Source organism: Pleurodeles waltl, chromosome 3_1 (genome assembly GCF_031143425.1).
Source record: "Pleurodeles waltl isolate 20211129_DDA chromosome 3_1, aPleWal1.hap1.20221129, whole genome shotgun sequence".
In the NCBI taxonomy this organism is placed as follows: Eukaryota; Metazoa; Chordata; class Amphibia; order Caudata; family Salamandridae; genus Pleurodeles; species Pleurodeles waltl.
This window is the reverse complement of record NC_090440.1, coordinates 1,708,230,655-1,708,256,942: the sequence shown is the minus strand read 5'-3', so window position 1 is coordinate 1,708,256,942 and position 26,288 is coordinate 1,708,230,655. Positions and strand designations below refer to the sequence as shown.

Below are 26,288 nucleotides of genomic sequence, written 5' to 3'. Positions count from 1 at the left end.
CCAGTTATCCACCATCTTTAAAGGGGGATACAGAAGTAATCCAGCCAACTACAGACAGAGATTTATAGAAGATAAGTACTATGCAAATATGATAGATGAACTCCTAACTTGGGCAGACAGCCTTGAACTTATTACCTGGAAACAAACAGGATTTCACACTGGGCACAGTACGCTTTCAAAGCTGGTGGCCCAACCCTCTGCACTAAAAACACATTCTGTGCAAAATCAAAGCTATACACTGTTTTGTCAACTTTAAGGTGCTATTTGACAAGGTCTTTCGGCATCTGTAGTGGCAGAAACTAACCAGCTATGGGATATCGCCAAAAACACTGAGGGCCGTTCAAATAATGTATACCAAATTGTGGCGACACATGAAGATAGGAGACATCACCAAGCTCTCCAGAAAAACTCACACCTCGGTTGGCCTGAAGCAGGGGTGTGTGCTCGCCTCACTGCTGTTTTAGCAAGTACATATCAAGCCTGTCGAAAGAGCTGAATATCATAAACGCACATCCTCCTAAACTCGGGGGCCATCGCCTACCAACTATCTTACACGCTGACAATCCGCTTTTAATAAGCAGAACATGCATGGGACTACGACTACTAGATACCCTTAACAGCTTCACAAAACAGAACAAGCTTGAAATAAATCTGACGAAACCCAAAGCACTGAAGATCAGCAAGAAATGAAAAATCCTTGGGTCGTGTAAGAGCAACAGGTCTCGCCTATCAACAGAACCATAATATAAATACCTTGGGATGTTATTCGATTCCAGAGGCACCTTGTGCCACACATGGAAGTAATGAAATCAAAAACAGTATCCCTGACTTCATAAAGCCTCATCCTAGGTCCCCGCCAGAGGATAATGAAGACCAGTTAATGTACGTCTGTGAAATCACTGCCGGTAAAGTGCTTAGGCTGTTAGACACACTGACAACACACACAACAGCAGGGAGCTCTTCAACATCGTGAATGAACTCTCCAACCCCAGCTTCAGCACAAACGACATCCCACATTCACAAGACCTGTGCAACTCACTCGCCAGCTTCTTCCACCACAAGATCACAGACATCCATGACAGCTTCAACAGCCAGACCACCCCGCCAATCACCAACACCTGAGTCTCTCCACCCACTTTCAACTACGACCCCCCGCTCGTCTGGGCCAACGTGAACGAAGACAACACAATCAAAACCATGGGCACCATTCACTCTAGAGCTCCGTCAGACCCATGCCCGCACCACATTTTTAACAAAGTAAGCGCCACCATCGCACCACACCTCCACAAAGCCCGAGAGCTGGAAGCATGCTGAGAACAAACCCCTACTCAAGAAATCCATGGCGGACCCGAGAGACCTCAAGAACTTCCGCCCCGTCTCCCTGCTCCCATTCCCGGGCAAGGTCATCGAGAAGGTCGTCAACAGACAACTGACCCACTTCCTCAAAGAAAACAACATCCTGGACCCATCCCAGTCAGGGTTCCGCAGCAACCACAGTACTGAAACCGCCCTCATCGCCGCCACCGACATCAGGGCCCTGCTTGAGAATGGGGAAACCACAGCCCTCATCCTCCTGGACCTCTCGGCCGCCTTCAACACCTTCTGCCACCGCATCCTACGCACACGCCTCCACAACGCAGGGATCCTGGATATAGCTCTGGAGTGGACCATCTCCTTTCTCTCTGGCAGAACCCAGAGCATCCGCCTCCCCCCTTTCCGCTCCGAAGCCTTCAAGATCATCTGCGGCGTTCCCCAAGGTTCGTCCCTCAGCCCTACACTTTTCAACGTCTACATGGCCCGCTCGCCTGCGTCGCCCGGCTGCACAACCTCAACATCATCTTCTACGCCGATGACACCCAAGTGATCCTCTCCCTCACCAAGGACCCCTCACCACCAAATCCAACCTCCACGAAGGAATGAAGGCGTTCGCCAAATGGATAAGGAACAGCAAACTGAAGTTGAACTCAGATAAGACGGAGGTCCTCATCTTTGGCACCAACCCCTCAGCCTGGGACGACTCCTGGTGGCCGACAGCTCTGGGAGCAGCCCCAACACCCACCAACCACGCACGCAACCTGGGCATCATCCTCGATTCACTCTCCATGACCAAGCAAGTCAGCGTCGTCTCCTCATCCTGCTTCAACACCTTCCGCATGCTCCGCAAGATCTACAGATCGATCCCCACAGATACAAGAAGAACAGTCACCCAAGCCCTCGTCAGCAGCAAACTTTACTACGGAAACACCCTCTACGCAGGAGCCCCAGCCAAACTCCTCAAACGACTGCAACGCATACAAAACGCCTACCTCAACAGACGACTCACCTTCTACACCCCATCCTGCCAACTCCGCTCAGCCGACCTCACCCTCGCCACCGTCCCCCGCATCCAAAGAGCGACTACCGGAGGCAGATCCTTCTCCCACCTCGCCGCCAAGGCCTGGAACACCCTTCCCTTGCCCTTACGACAGACCGACGACCTGCTGACTTTCAGGAAGGCCCAAAACCTGGTTATTCGAGCAGTAGCAGTAGCAGCACCCCCCCCCCCTCAGTGCCTTGAGACCCTCACAGGTGGTAGTGCGCTCTACAAATACACTGATTGACTACAAAGTCATATATGCCTGTTTTCAAGCTCTCTAGCTACACATTACAAGCCCAACTACTCCTGGAGCTCGGCCTCACGAAGCAAACACAGGCCACAAAAAGGGCCTTCCTTAAGATATGCCATAATCTTAAATCGGCTAAACAAAATACACTGGAAACAAAGAAGCAAATACAAACTCATCTCGTAGAGACTTCTTTGATGACGCACTGCAGTCATTACAGGCCATCAATTTACAGAACATTTCGGTGTCACCCAATGAGTTCAAAAAAATATCTAAACAGAAAGAAGACAAAGTGACCTTGACAGAGCGGGCTCCTGTCTGGCAAGTCATGATCAACTATAGGAGTCTAAAGTTCCAAGGACATTTTGACAAAGGGTATTCATGCTACACAAAGGTTAAGTTCCTGCGACTCTGGCTGGGAGACCAACCAACAATGGATCAACAGCCAGCCTAGTTAAAAATAGCTTGACGCAGCAGAATGTAGATTATGCGGTATAGGGAAAGAAGCAATGATATATGACCTCTGCATTTGCCCAGTGATGCTATCAGATCACAGAAAGATGCTGTGAGGGGTATTCAACCATGTCGTCATTAAAACATGCAGACAAGCTCTCACTGCACCCTTAAGCCCAGAATACACCCGTCCAAATACCCGTGTGCTTACCAGGCTCAAGGAAGGCCTGGGTCATCAGATGCTGGCTCAATAGATTAAAAGGATACTCCATAACAAACATCCTGGGACATAACTAGAGCTTAGGCGCCTTTTTGCCCCGGTTCCCATCCTGGGCTGTCCAGGTGCTACGCAAAGGAGCCAAGGGCACAGCATGATTAAAATCAAGGGTCACAGTTGGAACATAGGCTGTTTGGTAAATACTGCAATTTGCAAAACTTGGCTGACATTAGCTGTCTGGTGTCGGACACTAAGAATCAGAGAACTGTTTTGAGATCAACGCAATATTGGGTCGGGAATTGTTGGTCTATTTTAATTTGTATTATATATTTTGTTTTACCTATGTATATATGTAAATGAGTTTTATTTGTTGGTTTTATCTCGTATAAGTGCAAAGGTTTGTATTGACTATGCAAAATGGTAATAAATTTGAGTTTGTTTGTTTTTATGAGAAGTGTACGCCCCTCCTTGGAAGTCGAAGAAAGGCTCTGAGGGCTATCCTGATGTCTAAATGTTCCAAGTAGTTGATGTGACCGGCCTGGTGCTGAGGAGTCCAAGTACTTGGAACTGCCATCAGGTGGAGGTCAGCTCTACACCCCACCATGATGGTCACCTGCTGAAGCGGCTCTAGGAAACTCCTCCTGAGTAACAGTTTGTTGCTGTTACACCAAAGGAGAGAAAGCTTGGACTTGGCCATTATCACCTCTGGATCCTCCCTATGCTCTTCTGCTTATGACCAATGTGGTAAGAGGCACTCTTGTAATGGGTGCAATCGTAACCTGTTGGGTGGTACAGTTGTTATGAAGAAAGCCATAATTTCCAACAGTAACGTTACAGTACAAACAGTGACAGGGAAAGGTGTCTGAAAAAGAGGCACCAGCTGTTGGAAAGGCATAACCCTCTCTTGGTTTGGATGCACTTTGTCTCTCTTCACATTCAGAATGGAGTCAAGGAAGGGCTGAATTTGTTGGGGTTGAAAGTGCAACGTTATCCACACTGATGGTGAAACCTAGACTGAAGTAAATACACTGCTAGCTGAGTGTGTGATAGGCACTGCTGCTTGCTACTGCTCTTTATCAGTCATTTATCTAAATATGGAAACACGCAAATAGCGTTCCTGCACAGATGGGCTGCTATGAAAGCCAGATACTTTCAGCTGTGGTGCCACCGAAGGTCAACATCTTGAACTAGTAGTTATTTCCACTTCCTACAACGCAAAGGTACTGGTGGTGCGCTGGCCGTATAGAGATGCAAAATTACGCATTGTTTGCATCCAGCACAGACATGATGTCACCTTGTCGCAGCAGCAGGTGTGACATCTTGTAGGGTGACTGTGTGATGTTACTTGAAGGATATAAACCCTGTCCAATGGTCAGAGTTTGAGGACTGGTCAGAGTTATTTGCCCCTTCAGGGCTTGAGAAAATAGTGGGAGTACAATCCTGCTCCATGTTAGTGTATACATACCAGTTCTATAGCATTGGTGCGAAGAGCGTCTTTACCTTTTTCTTCTAGAAGAAGCAGGGGGTTGAAGTTAGCGTGTGAAGTGAGGTGGCCTGCGTGGGTAAAGGATTGTGAAATTCAAAGCACCACTCTTACCCCCTCAAAGTGGCGAGGACCCACTGGCCTGAGGTAATGCGTTCCCCACTGTGACAGAAAGCACCTTAGTATTCCCCCAACAGATGTAGTATGACTGAGGGATAGGGAGCCACTCTTTTGTAGCAGAGGAGCCCCTTGTGGTGTCACCTCTGCCTTTCCTCTGCAGGCTCCAACCTGAAATGTTTTAGATTGTTGAGAGCCCTCGGAGGGCTGCTGTTACTGCTAATAGGGGAGGGATCCTATTCAGAGCTCCCTAGCAGGTTACCTCCCCTGGCGTGGTGGGTGTGTTGGTATGGACACAAGAACCTGTCTCTGCACCAATAACGGAATAATTATCTAAATGCGCACTAATATGCCAAAGTGCTTTCTTACGATAAGGGTGACAATCCACCACCGTGTTTTGGTTCAAACTAGAACCTTTTTCATGGTAACACACGCAAGTACAACAATTTTTAACATTCAAAACATTAGCAAGCAACAATCATAGATCCTTCATTTCGAGTGCAAGATTTTGCAAAAATATATATCATAGTAAACGTACTTAGACATCTTCCATTACTCCTAATTATCACATCTGTTGACATTTAATGAGCCTACAAAAAAATTCAAATAAATCAACGCTAATGACATTTACAGCAACTGAGTTTCTAAACAATAGTTTATTATATATATGTATTTTCTTCCTCACTAAAAAAAAAAAACCAAAAAAAAAAAACAACAAAGGGTTAACAGGGACGGTACAGTTAGGTTCAGATCTTACACACACAAAACCATAATAAGTCAGCAGTTTAAGTTACAGTTATCTTAACTAACTATAACTTGTGCCTTAAGGCAATCATACCTTGTGCCCCGCCCATGCACAGTTTTCTCATCAATAATTTCACAGCACGTTACAGTGATATTATCCATGATGTCATGGAAGATGTCTTGCGTGATGTAATATGTGGGGTAATTAGCGGTGCATGGCGAGGACACGAGTTATAGTTACTTTAGGGCAAGAGTTATAGTTACTTGAGAAAACTATAACTTTAACTGCTGAATTTCTATGGTTATGTGTGTATAAAATCTGAATTGAACTATAATGTCACTTTAACCTTTGTTTTTTCTGTGAATTTCTATGTTTTTTAAAATTATTTTTCCTAACCATAACGTCCATGTAACCTTTGGTTTTTCTGTGAATTTCTACGTTTTTTAAAATTCTATTCCCTAACTATAATGTCCATATAGCTTTTGTTTTTTTCAGTGAATTTCCATGATTTCTAGGGCCAAGCTTGCGAGTGCATACCTTAGTGCATTAGTCTCGCTTGCAAGACTCTGTTTTGTACAGTAAAGGGCTTGGAGCCCAACTGACACTCACCATTCGTTGTATTGTGTGTCACTCTTTTTTACAGCTTTGTAATTTGTCACTGAAGGCCTGGCATCATTTCCATTCCTCTATGTGGAGCAGGGACCCAAGCACGGATTGTTCCAACTTAATTAAGGCCCGTTCGCTGCTCCAGACGTGACTGAGGTACTATTTTGTTCTTTTTAACTTCTAGTGCTCAGCAAACAGGAGGGTTGTGACTGGCAAAACCATGCCCAGCATGACAACAAAATTGCAAAGTTTTATTAATTTTACACCTAACAATTTTTTATTTTGCCAAGTCGTCTTTTCTCACTTTCCATACATGTTTTTTCTTTTGTTTTTGCTCGTGGGCACTTTTCTCAAACGATGACGATTAACTTGTTCAAACTATTGCAAAGCAACACCGTTTCTGTATTGTGTGTCATTTCTGAAATGGTGCTTTAACGCATAATCGTGCAGTACACCCCAATCCGCCCCACTCCAATCCGCCCCCACTCCAATCCGCCCCCACTCCAATCCGCCCCCACTCCAATCCGCCCCCACTCCAATCCAAACCAATCACCACAATCCAATTCTCCCAACCCACCCAAATCTAATTAGCCCTTCACCTCACTCCAATCCAAAACAATCTGCCCCTTCCCCAATCCAAAACAATCTGCCCCAATCCAAAACATGCCCTACTCCAATCCAAAACAACATGCCCTACTCCAATCCAAAGCAATCTGCCCCAATCCAAAACAACATGCCCTACTCCAATCCAAAGCAATCTGCCCCAATCCAAAACAACATGCCCTACTCCAATCCAAAGCAATCTGCCCCAATCCAAAACAACATGCCCTACTCCAATCTACCCCACTCCAATCCAAAACAATTTGTCCCACTCAAATCCGCCTCACTCCAATATGACCCACTCCAATCCAAAACATTCTGCCCCACTCCAATCCAAAACATTCTGCCACACTCCAATCCAAAACATTCTGCCACACTCCAATCCAAAACATTCTGCCACACTCCAATCCAAAACATTCTGCACCACTTCAATCCAAAACATTCTGCACCACTTCAATCCAATCCACCTCACCCCAATTCAATCCACCCTGCTCCCTCCCAATCCACCCTGCTCCCTCCCAATTCACCCTGCTCCCATCCAAACAAATCTGCCCCACTCCAACCCAAAGCCACCTGCCCCACTTCAACCCAAAGCCACCTGCCCCACTTCAACCCAAAGCCACCTGCCCCACTCCAACCCAAAGCCACCTGCCCCACTTCAACCCAAAGCCCCCTGCCCCACTTCAACCCAAAGCCCCCTGCCCCACTCCAACCCAAAGACCCCTGCCCCACTCCAACCCAAAGACCCCTGCCCCACTCCAACCCAAAAACATCTGCCCCACTCCAACCCAAAGACATCTGCCCTACTCCAATCCAAAACAACCGGATTCACTCCACACCATTTCAATCTGCCCCACTCCAATTCCAAATCCAAAACAATCTGCCACAATCAATCCATCGGACCACACCCTAATTAAATCCAGCCGCTCCATCCCAATTCATCCACCACCATGCCATCACAATCCAGTCCGCCCGCCACACCAATCTAATTCACTCCACTCCAATCCACTCCAGTCCAATCTACCCCACTCCATTCTAAACCAATACATCTCTCCCCACTACAAACAACCCCACTCCAATCAACTCCAGTCCACTCCACTTCACTCCAGTCTAATCTACCTCAGTCCAATCTACCCCACTCCAGTATCATTTTTTTCTTTAATTGCTCCAAACCTACTGAACAGATTTACACCAACTCACACAAAAGGTTCTTTCTGGACCAAGAACTTTCTGCCAAATTTGGTGTAAGATCCGTCCAGCAGTTTGGGCTGTAGTCATGTCTATAGGAACTTGCATGGGGAAAACATGTTTTGGGACCCTCTTTTTTTTTTTCTAGCCCGCCTGCCAAATCCCCCCACCCCGAAACTTTTCAAGCAGAATTGAGTGGCAAACTATTTTTTGAAAATTTCATGAAGATTCCTCAAGCGGCGCCAAAGTTTTTGGCAAAACAAAAAATGCATTTCCTATGGAAACTAGGTCCTAACTATAACTACCTTCTGGTGACCGAAATGATATACATGGAAAATGTCACTTACCCAGTTTGTGGCATGTTGCACTGCAGATTCACATGCTGTGCACTGTTCCTGCCATCTAGTGTTGGGCTCGGAGTGTTACAAGTTGTTTTTCTTCGAAGAAGTCTTTTCGAGTCACGGGACCGAGTGACTCCTCCCTTTCGGCTCCATTGCGCATGGGCATCGACTCCATCTTAGGTTGTTTTCCCCGCATAGGGTGAGGTAGGAGTGGTAGAATGAGGATACTAAAGATGTCCATGCAATGGAGTACATATGTATGTACATAGTTTGTGGTAAAGGAATATTTATTTACATATATACAATTTAAATGCAACTTAAACGGCTACAGGCTCCCGGGGAGGTGGGAGGGCGCATGTGAATCTGCAGCGCAACATGCCACAAACAGATGTACACTGGGTAAGTGACATTTTCCGTTCGATGGCATGTGTAGCTGCAGATACACATGCTGTGCATAGACTACAAATCAGTAATCCTCCCGAAAGCGGTGGTCAGCCTGTAGGAGTTGAAGTTGTTTGAAATAATGTTCTTAATACAGCCTGTCCTACTGTGGCTTGTTGTGTTGATAACACATCTACACAGTAATGTTTAGTAAAGGTATGAGGTGTAGACCAAGTGGCTGCCTTACAAATCTCTGTCATTGGTATATTACCTGGAAAGGCCATTGTTGCTCCTTTTTTTCTAGTGGAGTGTGCCTTTGGTGTAATGGGTAATTTTCTTTTAGCTTTGAGGTAACAGGTCTGAATGCATTTGACTATCTATCTGGCTATGCCCTGTTTGGATATAGGGTTACCAGCATGGGGTTTTTGGAAAGCAATGAACAATTGTTTCGTTTTACTAAATGATTTTGTTCTGTCTATGTAATACATTAGCGCTCTCTTTATGTCTAATGTATGCAGTGCTCTTTCTGCTACCGAGTCTGGTTGTGGGAAGAAGACTGGGGGCTCAACTGTTTGGTTTAGATGAAACGGTGATATGACTTTTGGTAAAAACTTTGGATTTGTACGGAGAACCTCTTTATGTTTGTGTATTTATATAAAGGGTTCTTCGATAGAAAACGCCTGTATTTCACTAACTCTTCGTAGTGAAGTGATGGCTACTAGAAAAGCTACCTTCCAAGTTAAGAATTGGATTTGACAAGAATGCATGGGTTCAAACGGTGGACCAATGAGTCGTGCAAGTACAATATTAAGATTCCACGAGGGTACTGGTGGGGTTCTTGAAGGTATGATCTTTTTTAGTCCTTCCATAAAGGCTTTAATAACTGGGATTCTAAAAAGTGATTTTGTATGTTTAATTTGCAGGTAAGCAGAGATTGCAGTGAGATGAATTTTGATGGAAGAAAAAGAGATTAGCTTTTTGTAAGTGTAGTAAGTAACTCACAATGTATTGTATGGAGGCCTCTAACGGTGTGATTTGATTTGCTTGGCAGTAGACAACAAACCTTTTCCATTTATAAGCATAACAATACCTTGTTGTCGGTTTTCTTGCCTGTTTAATGACTTCCATATACTCATTTGAAAGGTGTATACAGCCAAATTCTAAGACTTTAGGAGCCAGATTGCTACGTTGAGCGACGCTGGATTAGGGTGTCTGATGTGTTGTTTGAGTTGTGTTAACAGATCTGGCCTGTTTGGGAGTTTGATGTGAGGTGCTACTGAGAGGTTCAATAGTGTGGTGTACCACGGTTGGCGAGTCCACGTTGGTGCTATAAGTATTAGTTTGAGTTTGTTTTGAATCAGTTTGTTGACCAGGAAAGGAATGAATGGGAGAGGGGGAAAAGCGTAGGCAAATATCCCTGACCAACTGATCCACAGAGCATTGCCCTTGGACTGAGGGTGTGGGTAGCTGGATGCGAAGTTTTGGCATTTTGCGTTTTGTTTTGTTGCAAACAGATCTAGGTTTGGTGTTCCCCAGCGGTAGAAGTAATCTTGTAGAATCTGGGGATGTATTTCTCACTTGTGAGTTTGCTGGTGATCCCGACTGAGATTGTCGGCTTACTGATTGTGAATGTCTGGCATATATTGTGCTATCAGGCGAATGTTGTTGTGAATTGCCCAATGCCAAATTTTGTGTGCTAGGATGCACAATTGTGACGAGTGTGTCCCCCCCTGTTTGTTTAAATAGTACATTGTTGTCATATTGTCTTTTTTGACAAGAATGTGTTTATGGACTAGAACGGGTTGAAAAGCTTTTAGTGCTAGAAAGACTGCTAGTAGTTCTAGAAGATTTATGTGAAGTTGTTTTTGTTGATTGTCCCACTGACATTGTATACTGAGATTGTTGAGGTGTGCTCCCCACCCAATCATGGAAGCGTCTGTTGTGATAATGGCGTGAGGCACTGGGTCTTGTAATGGCCGCCCTTTGTTTACATTTACAGAGTTCCACCATTGAAGCGAAGAGTGTGTTTGGCGGTCTATCAACACTAGATCTTTAAGTTGACCCTGTGCCTGCGTCCACTGTTTTGCTAGGCACTTTTGTGAGGACCGAATGTGTAGCCGTGCATTTGGGGCGATGCATGAAGTCATCATGCCTAGTAGTTTCATTACAAACCTGACCGTATATTGTTGGTTTGGTTGTATGCTTGACCCTATATTTTGAAACGATTGAACTCTTTGTGGACTTGGAGTGGCAATTGCTTTTTGCGTGTTGAGTTTGGCTCCCAAGTATTGTTGTATTTGGGATGGTTGCAAGTGAGATTTCTGGTAATTTATAGAAAACCCTAGTTTGTGTAGAGTATCTATTACATATTGCGTGTGACTTTGACACCGGTGTTGAGTGTTGGCTTTTATTAGCCAATCGTCTAGATACGGGAATACGTGCATGTGATGTCTCCTTATATGAGCTACTACTACAGCTAGGAATTTTGTGAATACTCTGGGTGCTGTTGTTATCCCGAAGGGCAATACTTTGAATTGGTAATGGTTGCCCTGTATTACAAATCTGAGGTATTTCCAGTGAGATGGATGAATGGGCATGTGGAAATACGCATCCTTTAGATCCAGTGTTACCATGTATTCTCCCTGTTTTAGTAAGGGAACTACGTCTTGTAGTGTGACCATGTGGAAATTATCTGATTTGATGGAGAGATTTAACGTTCTGAGATCTAGAATTGGTCTTAGTGTTTTGTCTTTTTTGGGAATAAGGAAATATAGGGAGTAAACCCTTGTTCCTTTAGGATGGTGGGGTACTAATTCTATGGCCTGTTTTGTTAGTAGTGCTTGTACCTCTATTTGTAGTAGGTCTAGATGTTGTGCTGACAGTTTGTGCGTCCTTGGGGGAACATCTGGAGGGAACTGTGTGAACTCTATGCAGTAACCATGTTGGATAATTGATAGAACCCATGTGTCCGTGGTAATGTCCGACCAATTTTTGTGGTATTTTGTTAATCTTCCCCCCACTGGTGATGTGTGTTGGGGGAGTGTGACATTGAAGTTACTGTTTGTTACTAGGGATCTGCTTGGCAGGCTGAAATTTTCCCCTTGCTCTTGGGTACTGTCCCCTGTATGAACCACAAAACCCCCCTCTCTGGTACTGAGACTGGTAAGTGGGTTTTGTTTGGGAGGTGGATGGCTCTGAGGGTTGCCTGTCTGAAACCTCCCCTAAACTGTGGCTTCCTAAATGTTCCCATATACTGGGAAGAACAGAGGGCGCCCATGGCTTTGGCCGTGTCTGTGTCCTTCTTCATTTTCTCTATTGCAGTGTCCACCTCCGGCCCAAATAGTTGTTGTTGGTTGAACGGCATATTTAATACCGCCTGCTGTATTTATGGCTTAAAACCAGAAATTCATAGCCATGCATGCCTCCTGATGGTAACTGCTGTATTGACAGTCCGTGCTGCTGTATCAGCAGAGTCCAGTGCAGAACGGATTTGGTTGTTGGAGATGGCCTGTCCTTCCTCCACCACCTGTTGAGCACGTTTCTGATGTTCCTTTGGTAAATGTTGGATAATATCCTGCATTTCGTCCCAATGTGCTCTGTCGAAACGGGCGAGGAGGGCTTGTGAATTGGCGATACGCCACTGGTTGGCCGTTTGCGATGCCACTCTTTTCCCTGCCGCGTCGAACTTACGGCTTTCTTTATCAGGGGGTGGCGCATCCCCTGACGATTTAGAATTTGCCTGCTTTCTTGCGGCTCCCACTACAACAGAGTCCGGAGGGAGCTGTTGTGTAATAAACACAGGGTCTGAGGGGGGAGGTTTTGTATTTTTTCTCAACCCTCAGTGTAATGGCCCTTCCTTACACCGGTTCCTGAAAGACCTGTTGTGCATGCTTAAGCATGCCTGGTAACATTGGGAGGCTTTGATATGAAGCATGCATGGATGCCAGTGTGTTAAAAAGAAAGTCATCCTCCACTGGTTCTGAGTGCATAGTTACATTATGGAATGTCGCTGCCCTAGCCAGTACTTGCGTGTAGGATGTGCTATCCTCTGGAGGAGAAGGCTTTGAAGGATAACACTCAGGACTGTTGTCTGAGACTGGTGGGTCGTATAGGTCCCAGGGTTCTGCGTCGTCCTGCGTCAGCACAGTATGTGTGGGGGACTGTGCCACTGGTGTGCCAACTGGTGACCTTGTCTGTTGTGGCGACGTTTGTGGTGAGAAATGTGCGAGTGGTGACCTTTCTCTATCCACTTTTGCTTTTGCTTGCTCAATTTCAGTCTCATGAAAAGCCAATTTTCTTTTAAACTTGAGCGGAGGGATGGTTTGAATTTTCCCTGATTTGTAGCCTTGGTTGAGTTTGGTCAAGCTCTTCCAAATCCAGTTCCTGCTCAAATCTACGCCTCTCTTTAAGTTGTTGTGATAGCCCCTGTTCTTCTGTGTAAGAAGTCTTTTTCGGCTCCGAAGCCGGTTTTTTCGGGACCGAAATACCCATGGATACGGTCGGTCTCGGCTCCGAGAGGCTCTTTCGAGGCTCGTTCGATTCGACCAATCGACGTCAACTCTTTTCGATGCCGGTTTCTCGACCCGAGTTGGAAGACTTCGGCACGGTCTTGGCCTTTTTCGGTGCCGAAGATGTTATTTGGTCACCGCTTTTCTTGTGGGTCGAGCCATGGCCTTCCGGCAGTGGCGTCCCCAAGGCCTTCTGTTTCTTCATTTGACTTTGGGGCTGGGTCAGGGCAGGTGTACTCACTTTTCGTGCTCCCGTCAGAGTCATCTGATTCCGAACCTTGGATCGAAATAGTCATTTCTTCCTCCTCGACGTCGAGGTGTTGTGTAGACTTCGATGCCATCTGCAAACGCCTTGCCCGTCGATCTCTTAAGGTCTTCTTGGATCGAAAAGCCTTGCAGGCCTCACAGGTATCCTCTCTATGTTCTGGCGACAAACACAGATTCCAGACCCAATGCTGGTCTGTATAAGGATTCTTGGCGTGACACGTCGGACAGAAACGGAAGGGGTGGTTGAGGGGTGGGGAGTTGAAGTTGTTTGAAATAATGTTCGTAGTACAGCTTGACCTACTGTGGCTTGTTGTGCCGTTAACCCATCTACACAGTAGTGTTTGGTAAATGTATGAGGCGTAGACCATGTTGCTGCCTTACATATTTCGTTCATTGGAATATTTCCTAGAAACTCCATGGTAGCACCTTTTTTTCTGGTTGAGTGTGCCTTTGGTGTAATAGGCAGCTCTCTCTTTGCTTTAAGATAGCAGGTTTGAATACACTTAACTATCCAGCTAGCAATGCCTTGTTTAGACATTGGATTCCCTGTATGAGGTTTTTGGAAAGCAATAAATAGTTGTTTTGTTTTTCGAATTAGTTTTGTTCTGTCAATGTAGTACATTAGTGCTTTTTTGATGTCTAATGTATGCAGTGCTCTTTCAGCTACAGAATCTGGCTGTGGGAAGAACACTGGTAATTTTACCGTTTGATTCAAGTGGAACGGTGAGATCACTTTTGGTAACATTTTTGGATTTGTCCGTAGAACTACTTTATGCTTGTGTATTTGAATAAATGGTTCTTGTATGGTAAATGCTTGAATTTCACTCACTCTTCTTAGAGATGTGATGGCAATCAGAAATGCAACTTTCCATGTTAAATATTGCATTTCACAAGAGTTCACAATGGGCTCAAAAGGTGGACCCATGAGTCGTGTTAAGACAATGTTGAGGTTCCATGAAGGAACTGGTGGTGTTCGTGGTGGTATAATTCTCTTTAGGCCTTCCATAAATGCTTTTATGACTGGTATCCTAAATAATGAAGTTGAGTGCGTAATTTGCAGGTAGGCTGAAATTGCGGTCAGATGTATTTTTATTGAAGAGAAAGCTAGCTTTGACTTTTGCAATTGTAGTAAGTATCCTACTATATCTTTGGCAGATGCGTGTAAGGGTTGAATTTGATTATTATGGCAGTAATAAACAAATCTTTTCCACTTATTTGCATAGCAGTGTCTAGTGGTAGGTTTCCTAGCTTGTCTTATGACCTCAATACATTCTTGTGTGAGGTCTAAGGGGGTCATTCTGACCCTGGCGGCCGGTGACCGCCAGGGTCACCGACCACGGGAGCACCGCCAACAGGCTGGCGGTGCTCCCTCGAGCATTCTGACCGCGGCGGTTCAGCCGCGGTCAGAAACGGAAAGTCGGCGGTCTCCTGCCGACTTTCCGCTGCTCGGGTGAATCCTCCATGGCTGCGGAGCGCGCTCTGCAGCCATGGGGATTCTGACACCCCCTACCGCCATCCTGTTCCTGGCGGGTCTCCCGCCAGGAACAGGATGGCGGTAGGGGGTGCCGCGGGCCCCTGGGGGCCCCTTCAGTGCCCATGCCCATGGCATGGGCACTGCAGGGGCCCCCGTAAGAGGGCCCCACTGTGTATTTCAGTGTCTGCAAAGCAGACACTGAAATACACGACGGGTGCAACTGCACCCGTCGCACCTTCCCACTACGCCGGCTCCATTCGGAGCCGGCGTCCTCGTGGGAAGGTAGATTTGCCCTGGGCTGGCGGGCGGCCTTTTGGCGGCCGCCCGCCAGCCCAGGGCAAATCTCAAAATACCCTCGTGACCGCGGGTATTTTGACGGGGGAACATTGGTGGGCGGCCTCCGCCGCCCGCCAATGTTAGAATGACCCCCTAAGTGTCCGAATTCTAGGATTTCAGGAGCCAAATTGCTAGATTCAGGGATGCTGGATTTGGATGTCTGATCTGTTGTTTGTGTTGTGTTAACAGATCTGGTCTGTTTGGTAGTTTGACATGACGTACTACTGAGAGGTCTAGTAGTGTTGTGTACCAAGGTTGTCTTGCCCATGTCGGTGCTATTAGTATGAGTTTGAGTTTGTTTTGACTCAATTTGTTTACTAGATATGGAAGGAGTGGGAGAGGGGGAAAAGCGTAAGCAAATATCCCTGACCAGCTCATCCATAACGCATTGCCCGGAGACTGATCTTGTGGGTACCTGGATGCGAAGTTTTGGCATTTTGAGTTTTCCTTTGTTGCAAATAGATCTATTTGTGGTGTTCCCCACATTTGGAAGTAAGTGTTTAGTATTTGGGGGTGAATCTCCCATTCGTGGATCTGTTGGTGATCCAGAGAGAGATTGTCTGCTAACTGGTTCTGAATTCCTGGAATAAATTGTGCTATTAAGCGAATGTGGTTGTGAATCGCCCAAAGCCATATTTTCTGTGTTAGGAGACACAACTGTGTCGAGTGTGTGCCTCCCTGTTTGTTTAGGTAATACATTGTGGTCATGTTGTCTGTTTTGACAAGAATGTGTTTGTGTCTTATTATGGGTTGAAATGCTTTGAGCGCTAGAAAAACCGCTAACAGTTCTAAGTGATTTATGTGAAACTGTTTTTGCTGTATGTCCCATTGTCCTTGGATGCTGTGTTGATTGAGGTGTGCTCCCCACCCTATCATGGAAGCATCTGTTGTTATTACGTATTGTGGCCCTGGGTCTTGGAAAGGCCGCCCTTGGTTTAAATTTATACTGTTCCACCATTGAAGCGAGATGTATGTTTGGCGGTCTATCAACACCAGATCTAGAAGCTGACCCTGTGCTTGTGACCATTGTGATGCTAGGCACTGTTGTAAGGGCCGCATGTGCAACCTTGCGTTTGGGACAATGGCTATGCATGAAGACATCATGCCTAGTAGTTTCATCACCAGTTTGACTTGTATCTTTTGATTTGGATACATGGTCTGTATCACATTGTGAAATGTGTGAACTCTTTGTGGACTTGGAGTGGCAATCCCTTTTGCTGTGTTGATTGTTGCTCCTAAATATTGCTGTGTTTGACACGGCAGAAGGTGTGACTTTGTGTAGTTGATTGAGAAACCTAGTTTGTGGAGGATTTCTATGACATATTTTGTGTGTTGTGAACACCGTCTTAGCGTGTTGGTTTTGATTAACCAATCGTCTAGGTACGGGAACACATGTATTTGCTGCCTTCTGATATGTGCAGCTACTACTGCTAGGCATTTTGTAAAAACTCTTGGTGCAGTTGTTATTCCGAATGGCAACACTTTGAATTGGTAATGTATCCCTTGGAATACAAACCTTAGGTACTTTCTGTGTGAAGGATGTATTGGTATATGGAAATATGCATCCTTTCGGTCTAGTGTTGTCATGTAGTCTTGTTGTTTGAGCAGTGGGATTAAGTCTTGTAATGTAACCATGTGAAAGTGATCTGATTTGATGTAGGTATTTAATGTTCTGAGATCTAGTATAGGTCTCAGACTCTTGTCTTTTTTGGGTATCAGAAAGTACAGGGAGTAAACTCCTGTTTTTATTTGTTGTTTTGGTACTAACTCTATTGCTTCTTTTTGTAGCAATGCCTGAACTTCTAGTCTTAGAAGATCTATATGTTGTTTTGACATATTGTGTGTTTTCGGTGGGATGTTTGGAGGGAATTTGAGAAATTCTATGCAATAACCATGCTGGATAATTGCTAAGACCCAAGTGTCTGTTGTTATTTCCTCCCAATGTTTGTAAAACTTGGTTAGTCTCCCCCCCACAGGTGTTATGTGTTGGGGATTTGTGACCTTGAAGTCACTGCTTGTTTGGAGGAGTTTTGGGACTTTGGAACTTTCCTCTATTCCTTTGAAATTGTCCCCCTCTATATTGTCCCCGAAAACCTCCCCGCTGATACTGGCTCTGGTAAGTGGGATTTGTTTGTGAGGTTGTGGTTTCTGTGGTTTGCCCTCGAAACCCCCCTCGAAATTGTGTCTTTCGAAATGTGCCTCTGCTCTGTGGGGAGTAGAGTGCGCCCATGGCTTTGGCCGTGTCAGTGTCTTTCTTAAGTTTTTGGATAGCAGTGTCCACCTCCGGCCCAAACAACTGCTGTCCGTTGAATGGCATATTCAGCACAGCTTGCTGTATCTCTGGTTTAAATCCGGATGTTGGCAGCCATGCATGTCTCCTTATTGTTACTGCTGTGTTGACAGTTCTAGCAGCTGTGTCTGGAGCATCCATTGCTGACCGTATTTGATTATTGGAGATACCCTGTCCTTCTTCTACTACTTGCTGCGCTCTTTTTTGGAACTCCTTGGGTAAATGTTCAATAAGGTGTTGCATCTCATCCCAATGGGCCCTATCATATCTGGCTAGCAAAGCTTGCGAATTTGCAATACGCCACTGGTTTGCTGCCTGTGCCGCCACCCTTTTGCCTGCAGCATCGAATTTTCGACTTTCTTTATCTGGAGGTGGTGCATCTCCTGAAGTATGAGAGTTGGCTCTTTTGCGCGCTGCTCCCACTACAACAGAGTCTGGTGTTAGCGGTTGTGTAATGTACACTGGGTCTGTTGGTGGCGGTTTATATTTTTTATCTACTCTTGGAGTAATGGCTCTCCCTTTAACAGGCTCCTCAAACACTTGTTTGGAGTGTTTTAGCATTCCAGGTAGCATAGGGAGACTCTGATATTGGCTGTGTGTGGACGACAGTGTATTAAAAAGAAAGTCGTCTTCAATGGGCTCTGAATGAAGGCTGACATTATGAAATGCAGCTGCTCTTGACACCACCTGTGCGTAGCCTGTACTATCCTCTGGTGGCGATGGTTTAGTTGGATAGCATCCTGGACTATTATCTGACACTGGTGCGTCATAAAGGTCCAATGCGTCAGGGTCATCTTGACTCATTCCTGTATGAGTTGGGGATTGCATCATTGGTGGAGTGGCTACCGGTGATGGTTGCGGAGAGTGATGTGGGGATGGTGGCGGTGTTACTTGTTTAGCCACCTTTGCGTGTGGCTGTTTGTCTTTGTCTTGGAAGGCAAGCTTGCGTTTCATTTTGACTGGAGGAAGAGTGCTGATCTTCCCTGTACAGGGAGTGCAGAATTATTAGGCAAATGAGTATTTTGACCACATCATCCTCTTTATGCATGTTGTCTTACTCCAAGCTGTATAGGCTCGAAAGCCTACTACCAATTAAGCATATTAGGTGATGTGCATCTCTGTAATGAGAAGGGGTGTGGTCTAATGACATCAACACCCTATATCAGGTGTGCATAATTATTAGGCAACTTCCTTTCCTTTGGCAAAATGGGTCAAAAGAAGGACTTGACAGGCTCAGAAAAGTCAAAAATAGTGAGATATCTTGCAGAGGGATGCAGCACTCTTAAAATTGCAAAGCTTCTGAAGCGTGATCATCGAACAATCAAGCGTTTCATTCAAAATAGTCAACAGGGTCGCAAGAAGCGTGTGGAAAAACCAAGGCGCAAAATAACTGCCCATGAACGGAGAAAAGTCAAGCGTGCAGCTGCCACGATGCCACTTGCCACCAGTTTGGCCATATTTCAGAGCTGCAACATCACTGGAGTGCCCAAAAGCACAAGGTGTGCAATACTCAGAGACATGGCCAAGGTAAGAAAGGCTGAAAGACGACCACCACTGAACAAGACACACAAGCTGAAACGTCAAGACTGGGCCAAGAAATATCTCAAGACTGATTTTTCTAATGTTTTATGGACTGATGAAATGAGAGTGAGTCTTGATGGGCCAGATGGATGGGCCCGTGGCTGGATTGGTAAAGGGCAGAGAGCTCCAGTCCGACTCAGACGCCAGCAAGGTGGAGGTGGAGTACTGGTTTGGGCTGGTATCATCAAAGATGAGCTTGTGGGGTCTTTTCGGGTTGAGGATGGAGTCAAGCTCAACTCCCAGTCCTACTGCCAGTTCCTGGAAGACACCTTCTTCAAGCAGTGGTACAGGAAGAAGTCTGCATCCTTCAAGAAAAACATGGTTTTCATGCAGGACAATGCTCCATCACACGCGTCCAAGTACTCCACAGCGTGGCTGGCAAGAAAGGGTATAAAAGAAGGAAATCTAATGACATGGCCTCCTTGTTCACCTGATCTGAACCCCATTGAGAACCTGTGGTCCATCATCAAATGTGAGATTTACAAGGAGGGAAAACAGTACACCTCTCTGAACAGTGTCTGGGAGGCTGTGGTTGCTGCTGCACGCAATGTTGATGGTGAACAGATCAAAACACTGACAGAATCCATGGATGGCAGGCTTTTGAGTGTCCTTGCAAAGAAAGGTGGCTATATTGGTCACTGATTTGTTTTTGTTTTGTTTTTGAATGTCAGAAATGTATATTTGTGAATGTTGAGATGTTATATTGGTTTCACTGGTAATAATAAATAATTGAAATGGGTATATATTTTTTTTTGTTAAGTTGCCTAATAATTATGCACAGTAATAGTCACCTGCACACACAGATATCCCCCTAACATAGCTAAAACTAAAAACAAACTAAAAACTACTTCCAAAAATATTCAGCTTTGATATTAATGAGTTTTTTGGGTTCATTGAGAACATGGTTGTTGTTCAATAATAAAATTAATCCTCAAAAATACAACTTGCCTAATAATTCTGCACTCCCTGTATCTTTTTGAATAAAAAGCCGTCTTTGTGTGTGATCTGGCTCTATTGCCTGTAATTCCTGTCCAAATCTATGTCTTCATTTGTATGGACAGTCCTTGTTCCTCAGTGTAGGAACTTGTTTTCGGTTCCGAGGCCGGATATTTCGGTACCGAAACCTTTTCGGCTGCTTTTTTTCGGCTCCAACGAGACCTTTTTTACTTTCGGCGCCGTGCTCTCTCGGTGCCGACCCGTTTCGGTGCCGCTGTCTCGGTGCCGAATCTTCTCTGAGCCACTATCTCAGGCCCGAGATTGCTGTGTGCCGGTATCTCGACCGGAGTCGGATGACTTCGACACCAGCTCGCCCTTTTTCGGTGCCGATGAACAGTCACCTACTTTTCGGGTTAAGCCATGGCCTGTTGGCGGTGGCGTCCCCTGGGCTTTAGCGCTTTTCTCGTGAGGTCTTGGTTTCGAAGTCTTACTCACGGTTTTCAGCGTTTCCTCGGGATCGATCTCCTCAGAGTCCGACTCCTGGGTGGAGAATGTTTCTTCCTCCTCCTCAAAAAGCTCTTGTCCTGTCGGCGCATACGCCATTTGCAGTCTTCTTGCTCTTCGGTCCCTGAGTGTCTTCCTGGACCGAAACGCTCGACAGGCCTCACAAGTATCCTCCTTGTGTTCTGGTGACAAACACAAGTTACAGACCAGATGTTGATCTGTATATGGATACTTGTTATGGCATTTTGGACAGAAGCGTAATGGGGTCCGTTCCATCAGCCTTGAAGAGACACGTGGCCGGGCCGACCAGGCCCCGACGGGGATGGAAGAAAACCCCGAAGGGCCACCGGAGCTCTTCTTAATTCGGTGTCGATCTGTTGTAACTAACCCGATACCGAACGCCAACAATACCGACGATTTTTCCGAGATTCTAACTAACTTTCCGACCCGAAACACGGAGCGAAAAGGAACACGTCCGAACCCGATGGCGGAAAAAAAACAATCTAAGATGGAGTCGACGCCCATGCGCAATGGAGTCGAAATGGGAGGAGTCCCTCGGTCTCGTGACTCGAAAAAAGACTTCTTCGAAGAAAAACAACTTGTAACACTCCGAGCCCAACACCAGATGGCGGGATGTGCACAGCATGTGTATCTGCAGCTACACATGCCATCGAACATATACATATATATATATACATATATACATATATATATATATATATATATATATATATATATATATATATATATATATATATATTAAATGAAATTAAAAATACCTTTGTTTTCCTCTTGGTACAACACGAATGGCAAAACTCCTCTTCTGGTGGTGTATGGGATGCTCTAAACCTACTCATTACATATCTAGGGAACCTAAACAAGACATCACACCCTCTCTACATACCTATTTCACACTAGCATTTAATGGGGAAGATTAACCTGGAATACTAGGAGGCCAGTGGGAGACATTGCCCTGTGCCCTTCCAAGGAGGGTGGTTGTGCTTGTGAAAGGGAGGGTGTGAAAATGATTACCTCACTTAAGTGACAATTCATTATTGATATCTAACATTAGGCTCAACATGCAGCATATGGGGATGGACCAGAACTGTTACTATTGTAATAATGCTGAATGCCTCTCTTGCAAAGCAAGCAAGTCCAAGAAAATGAGTCTCTGGATCTAAAACAGATATACCTAAAGAGGGTCCTGGAGTGCATCATTGAGGGGGACAGTTCCAGTAAGACACCACTTGAGGACTCAAAGTGTGTTAATAGTTTTACAATAGGAAGGGGCGGGGAATGCATAAAGCCTGGGGCAGGTTAGCACCCAATTGGGCATTCCCTTAGAGTAACCAAACTGCTAGACACCGGCCTGCTGTTAGGTAGGATTTTCATTTGGTGCGGGGTACCAAAGAAATTAAGAGCAACTGCTGTCTCTACCAGCACTAATTGGAATTAAGGGAAAGGGTAGGGTCAAAGCACACATTCAAACAATGACATGTCCAAAACAGTAAGGCCTCAGAGAGAAGGCTCAAATACCTCCAAATCTCAAGGTGAATGGCTGAACGCAATTGAGAGATCCCAAAGGCTGTGAATGGAAGGAAAATATCACTGTCTCAATAATGGTGAATGGAGCAAAAACAAAACTTCGGGTATCAAAGAGGACATAGGATGGTACAGGTTTACCACAGGACATCCTGGAATGTGTGTTAGCAGCCATCGACTTCTGGTGGCACTTCATTACATCTGGGCAACTGGCACATGCTGTTCCAAACGAACAACCATTCTACAAACAGGTCTGGAACTCAAGTACCCCAGTTATAGGGGACTGGTTAGATCTGCGAGGGGAGATCCACTGGGCAGCTTCCCCATGAGGGGCATGCGTAAGCAGCTTGTACTTGCAAAAACTACAGTCAGCTGTCACAAACTACCAGGTGTGATATAACATGAAAGGAGGAATTAGGGTAGGGTGGCAGTGTCACTGTGGGGGGTACCCACTTTTAAACATCATTATGGTGTGTAGATCCTGAAACAGACTCACTTATTGTCTGGTTAACTGAAGACAGAATTTTTTTTTTTTTTTTTTAAACCACACCACACATGCTCAAAGATGGCGTACGCGCATGCATACTGGGTGACCATCTTTAAATGACTTTAAAAAAAAATATATATATAAATAAACATTCCAGGGCTCCCGAAATGCATACACAGTACCCATGTTTTAATGTTTTTCTTATATTTTAAGAAAAAAACATTCAAAACTGGCCAGCACACATTCGTGCTCACAGACGGCCATCTTGGAATAGATAAAATCTACTTGAAGATGGTTAGTGACAGCACATTTGAGTTTCTTGCACTGAGTTGTGCGCTAGGGCCCCTAATGGCGGGCACTGGGAGGTCAAATTTACTTTGCGACTCAACTACCACTTGCCTCTGACTGAGAGGTCTAAACTATCACTGGGTTTTCATTAGTCTTTCTGGGAAAGTAGAATGGTTCTTTACTGTCAGGTCAGTTCTCTGACGTCTGTGGGACAAGGGCAAACAAAGCCTTGCAACATGTATTGCTTTTGTCCATACAATGTCAGAGTCCAGATATTACAGCAAGCTCACTTAAATGAGATGTATCTCATATTTGCTGACCTTCAGGGTGTAGCAATGTTGAACAGTGACAGCTTACTCCGTAAGTTTGGTTGTGCGGCAGAAAGTTTACTAGTACCCGTCCCTTACAATAAATCAAAGTCCAGGCAGCGTCATCTGTTTTTAAGCAGGGAAATAATGCTCTATTATTTATTAATAAGACATATGGTTAATATCACACATACCATTAGACACCGGGTTAAGGGCCTTGTACCCTCTACTGTCGGGAACTAAGGTTGCTTTGTGTGTCAGGTGGAAAAAGTAGCCAAAGTACAGAGATCAGATTAAAGATGGATAAAGTAAACAGCTTCAGGTTTTTTTCAGTTTTTTGATAGGCACACACTTACTTTCACTGGCGATTGGGAATCAGAGTGATCCAGCACTCATCTGTATGGACAAAAAGTGTTTGATCTGCAGGCTGCAAGTCCGTGTCTGCAAGGGGACATGGAGATAATCTATTCTCGCAAATTTTGGTTAGGAAATTGGAAGTGGTGGTTAGTGGGCAGTGTCAGGAGTGCTCATAGGCGATATAGGGATGTCAGCACACATACAAACTCATCTTTGGGAATCAGAGGGTGCTAGCAGAAAAACTCATGAGCCTGAGAGTGGTGGTTGCACAAGTCACTGTAAGGACACGCAATGGGACGCAATGAAGAGCCCCTGGAGGTCCTGCCAACAGCAGGGCGACTCTGAAAATTACACATACTTCTAGGCAAAACAAAGTGGTGTGAACAAGAGTCCTCAGGCAAAACATGCTTGACTGCCAGTCTGCCCCAACTTGCACCTCACAATGGTATTCAGAGAGTGAAAGCGAATGTATGAGGGAGAGTGTGATCATGTCTGAGCAGAAGGGTGACTATTTCACTTTCTCTCCACCCAAAATCTACTCTAAAGCATTGTATGTGTGGCAATGTTACCACGGGTAGGAAATGTATTTCAACCTTCTCATTTAGCTAATTTCACACAGAAAAAAGATATCGAACTTACATGTCATTATGCAGCAGATATAGTGCAAGAAGCTGGCTGTACACTTGTGGTGTGGAAATCCCTCCAGGGGCCTGAAACAAATAAAGCAAGATTAATCAAAGCAGAGTAGGGCATTTTCCTGAAACTCTTAGAAGGGTTCCAGATAGTTGGTCACGATTGATCTCTAGAATGTTTTTTTTTTCCCCAGTGCAGAAAAGTAGATTGTGGCTTCTGATCTTTAGTGATATATCCAAAAGCATGCCTCATCTTATTCTTGCACAATGTTAGTGCACTGTATTCTTTGTACCCTCCGTCCTACTTCTACAAGCTCATTCAACCGTAGCCTTTAACAACAATCACTCTAAGTTTCATCATTTCGGCCACTCATTTTTTGATCACAATGAAATATTCTTCTTGCAATTCAGCCCAATTGTCAACAGCAAGTGACCCTATTTGCTAAACGTCATCTAGACAGAAAGCCACTAACTATCAACTGAGGCTCCCAGACATCGTAACTCAACAAGATCCCCCTCTGCCCCTCAGCCACTAAAGTGTTCAAGTGCACTTAGATAGCTACATGCCAATCCATTATCACCTCAAATGAACTACCACCACATCCTTTGTCAACATCTACCAGATTTGCTCCAATTTCTCCTTCCACTAGGCAAAGAAACTCACCAATATTTTCGTATTCTACTAACTGGACTATATGAATAGTGTGAGAGGTGTGCACTAGGTTCATTGGCGTCCTAGGTTTGAATATAAGTTTCACCTTTGCATAGATCTGATTTGTTTATTATGAAAATATAAGGCAAAAATAGTAGTTCTTACAGATTTACAGTGAAAAGCATATTTTAAAACCACTGTGCTTTTAGGTGTATATTGATATTATGTGTTAAAGGCCACTGACGGGTATTTTGTTGTATGGCGTCTCACTAACGCCTGTGGCAGGAATGAGTTTTGGTGTTGGTTACTCAGGGAGTAGAAGATCTGCACTGTGTCAACCTTATTAGGCCCTTTTAGCGGGGATTGCATATTGCTCTGCACAATGTAAATATGTGTATGTTTGTAATTTCATGTGCAGCATTTAGCTCTAGAATTATTACTGACTATTTTAGATCTAGATTTAGGTTTGAGATAGTACTGTATTCAGAACATATTTATAAGCAATGCATAGATACATATAAAGAGAGTATCTGAGTAATCCCTCTTCAGCTATTGGTCTGAGTGTCATTCACATTCAGCTTCTGTCCATAACAGCATAGTGCTGGACTGGAACCTTCGAGGGACTACTTTAAAACTAGGGCGCTTCCAATATACTACACCTTTTTTGTTGTCTAGATTTATTGTGCTTACCCTGCATATGTTAGCACATTCAACCGAGACCTATCATCTTTGCTAATACTCGTTTTATTTCTTTTTTTTTAACACCCTGTAGTTCCCCAGAAAGTTCTACAGAGCCCTTCATTTCATCTGCAATGTGCTGCAACACATGCAATCTACTGTCTACAGCGTGTCACTGTTTTATCATTACAAGAAAGTCAACATTTTTTTTCTAATTCGGCAGCCATAGTCGAACTTTAAAACAATACACTAAGCACAATGTCATCCTAAAATGGCCACCCACTTCTGTTTCTTTTTTCACTCTTTTTATTGCAAACATTTGCCTGACACCTTTTTTTACTTTTATTGTTCTAAATCATCTTTAATATGCCTGTGAGTAGTTTATAAGGATGAATACAAGAATGCGTCAGTAGGCTGATAAGTGGATGCATGCAAGGAGGAGTAAAAGAGTGAATGAGGAGTGTTGTTTCTAAACTCACAGTTGACTGAAGATGCACTTTCAGTTATAAGTCAGGGCTATTGGCAATGCCCAATCATTGTTTCTACTGCAGAAGTAGCTTGCTTTCAAAGAGCACACTCCAAAATACTGCTCCCCAGTGCTGGTTCCTAAGAAGTTGGATATGACCCATACCACCAAATGGCAGTGCCGTCACAGGGCCGGACATACCTGTTGCTTCTTCATGCCCTCTGTGCTCGGTCACCATTTCACTTCAG

At 44.8% G+C, this 26,288-nt stretch overlaps 1 protein-coding gene across 1 annotated transcript in view; it reads right to left on the bottom strand.

Moving 5' to 3' along the window:
• COPS8 (COP9 signalosome subunit 8) overlaps window positions 1-26,288 on the bottom strand; it is a 117,223-nt gene that overhangs the window by 53,697 nt on the left and 37,238 nt on the right. Inside the window, exon 2 of the mRNA XM_069225564.1 lies at window positions 24,252-24,322. Coding sequence (XP_069081665.1) covers window positions 24,252-24,322 — 71 coding nt within the window. The remainder of the gene's footprint in view (window positions 1-24,251; window positions 24,323-26,288) is intronic.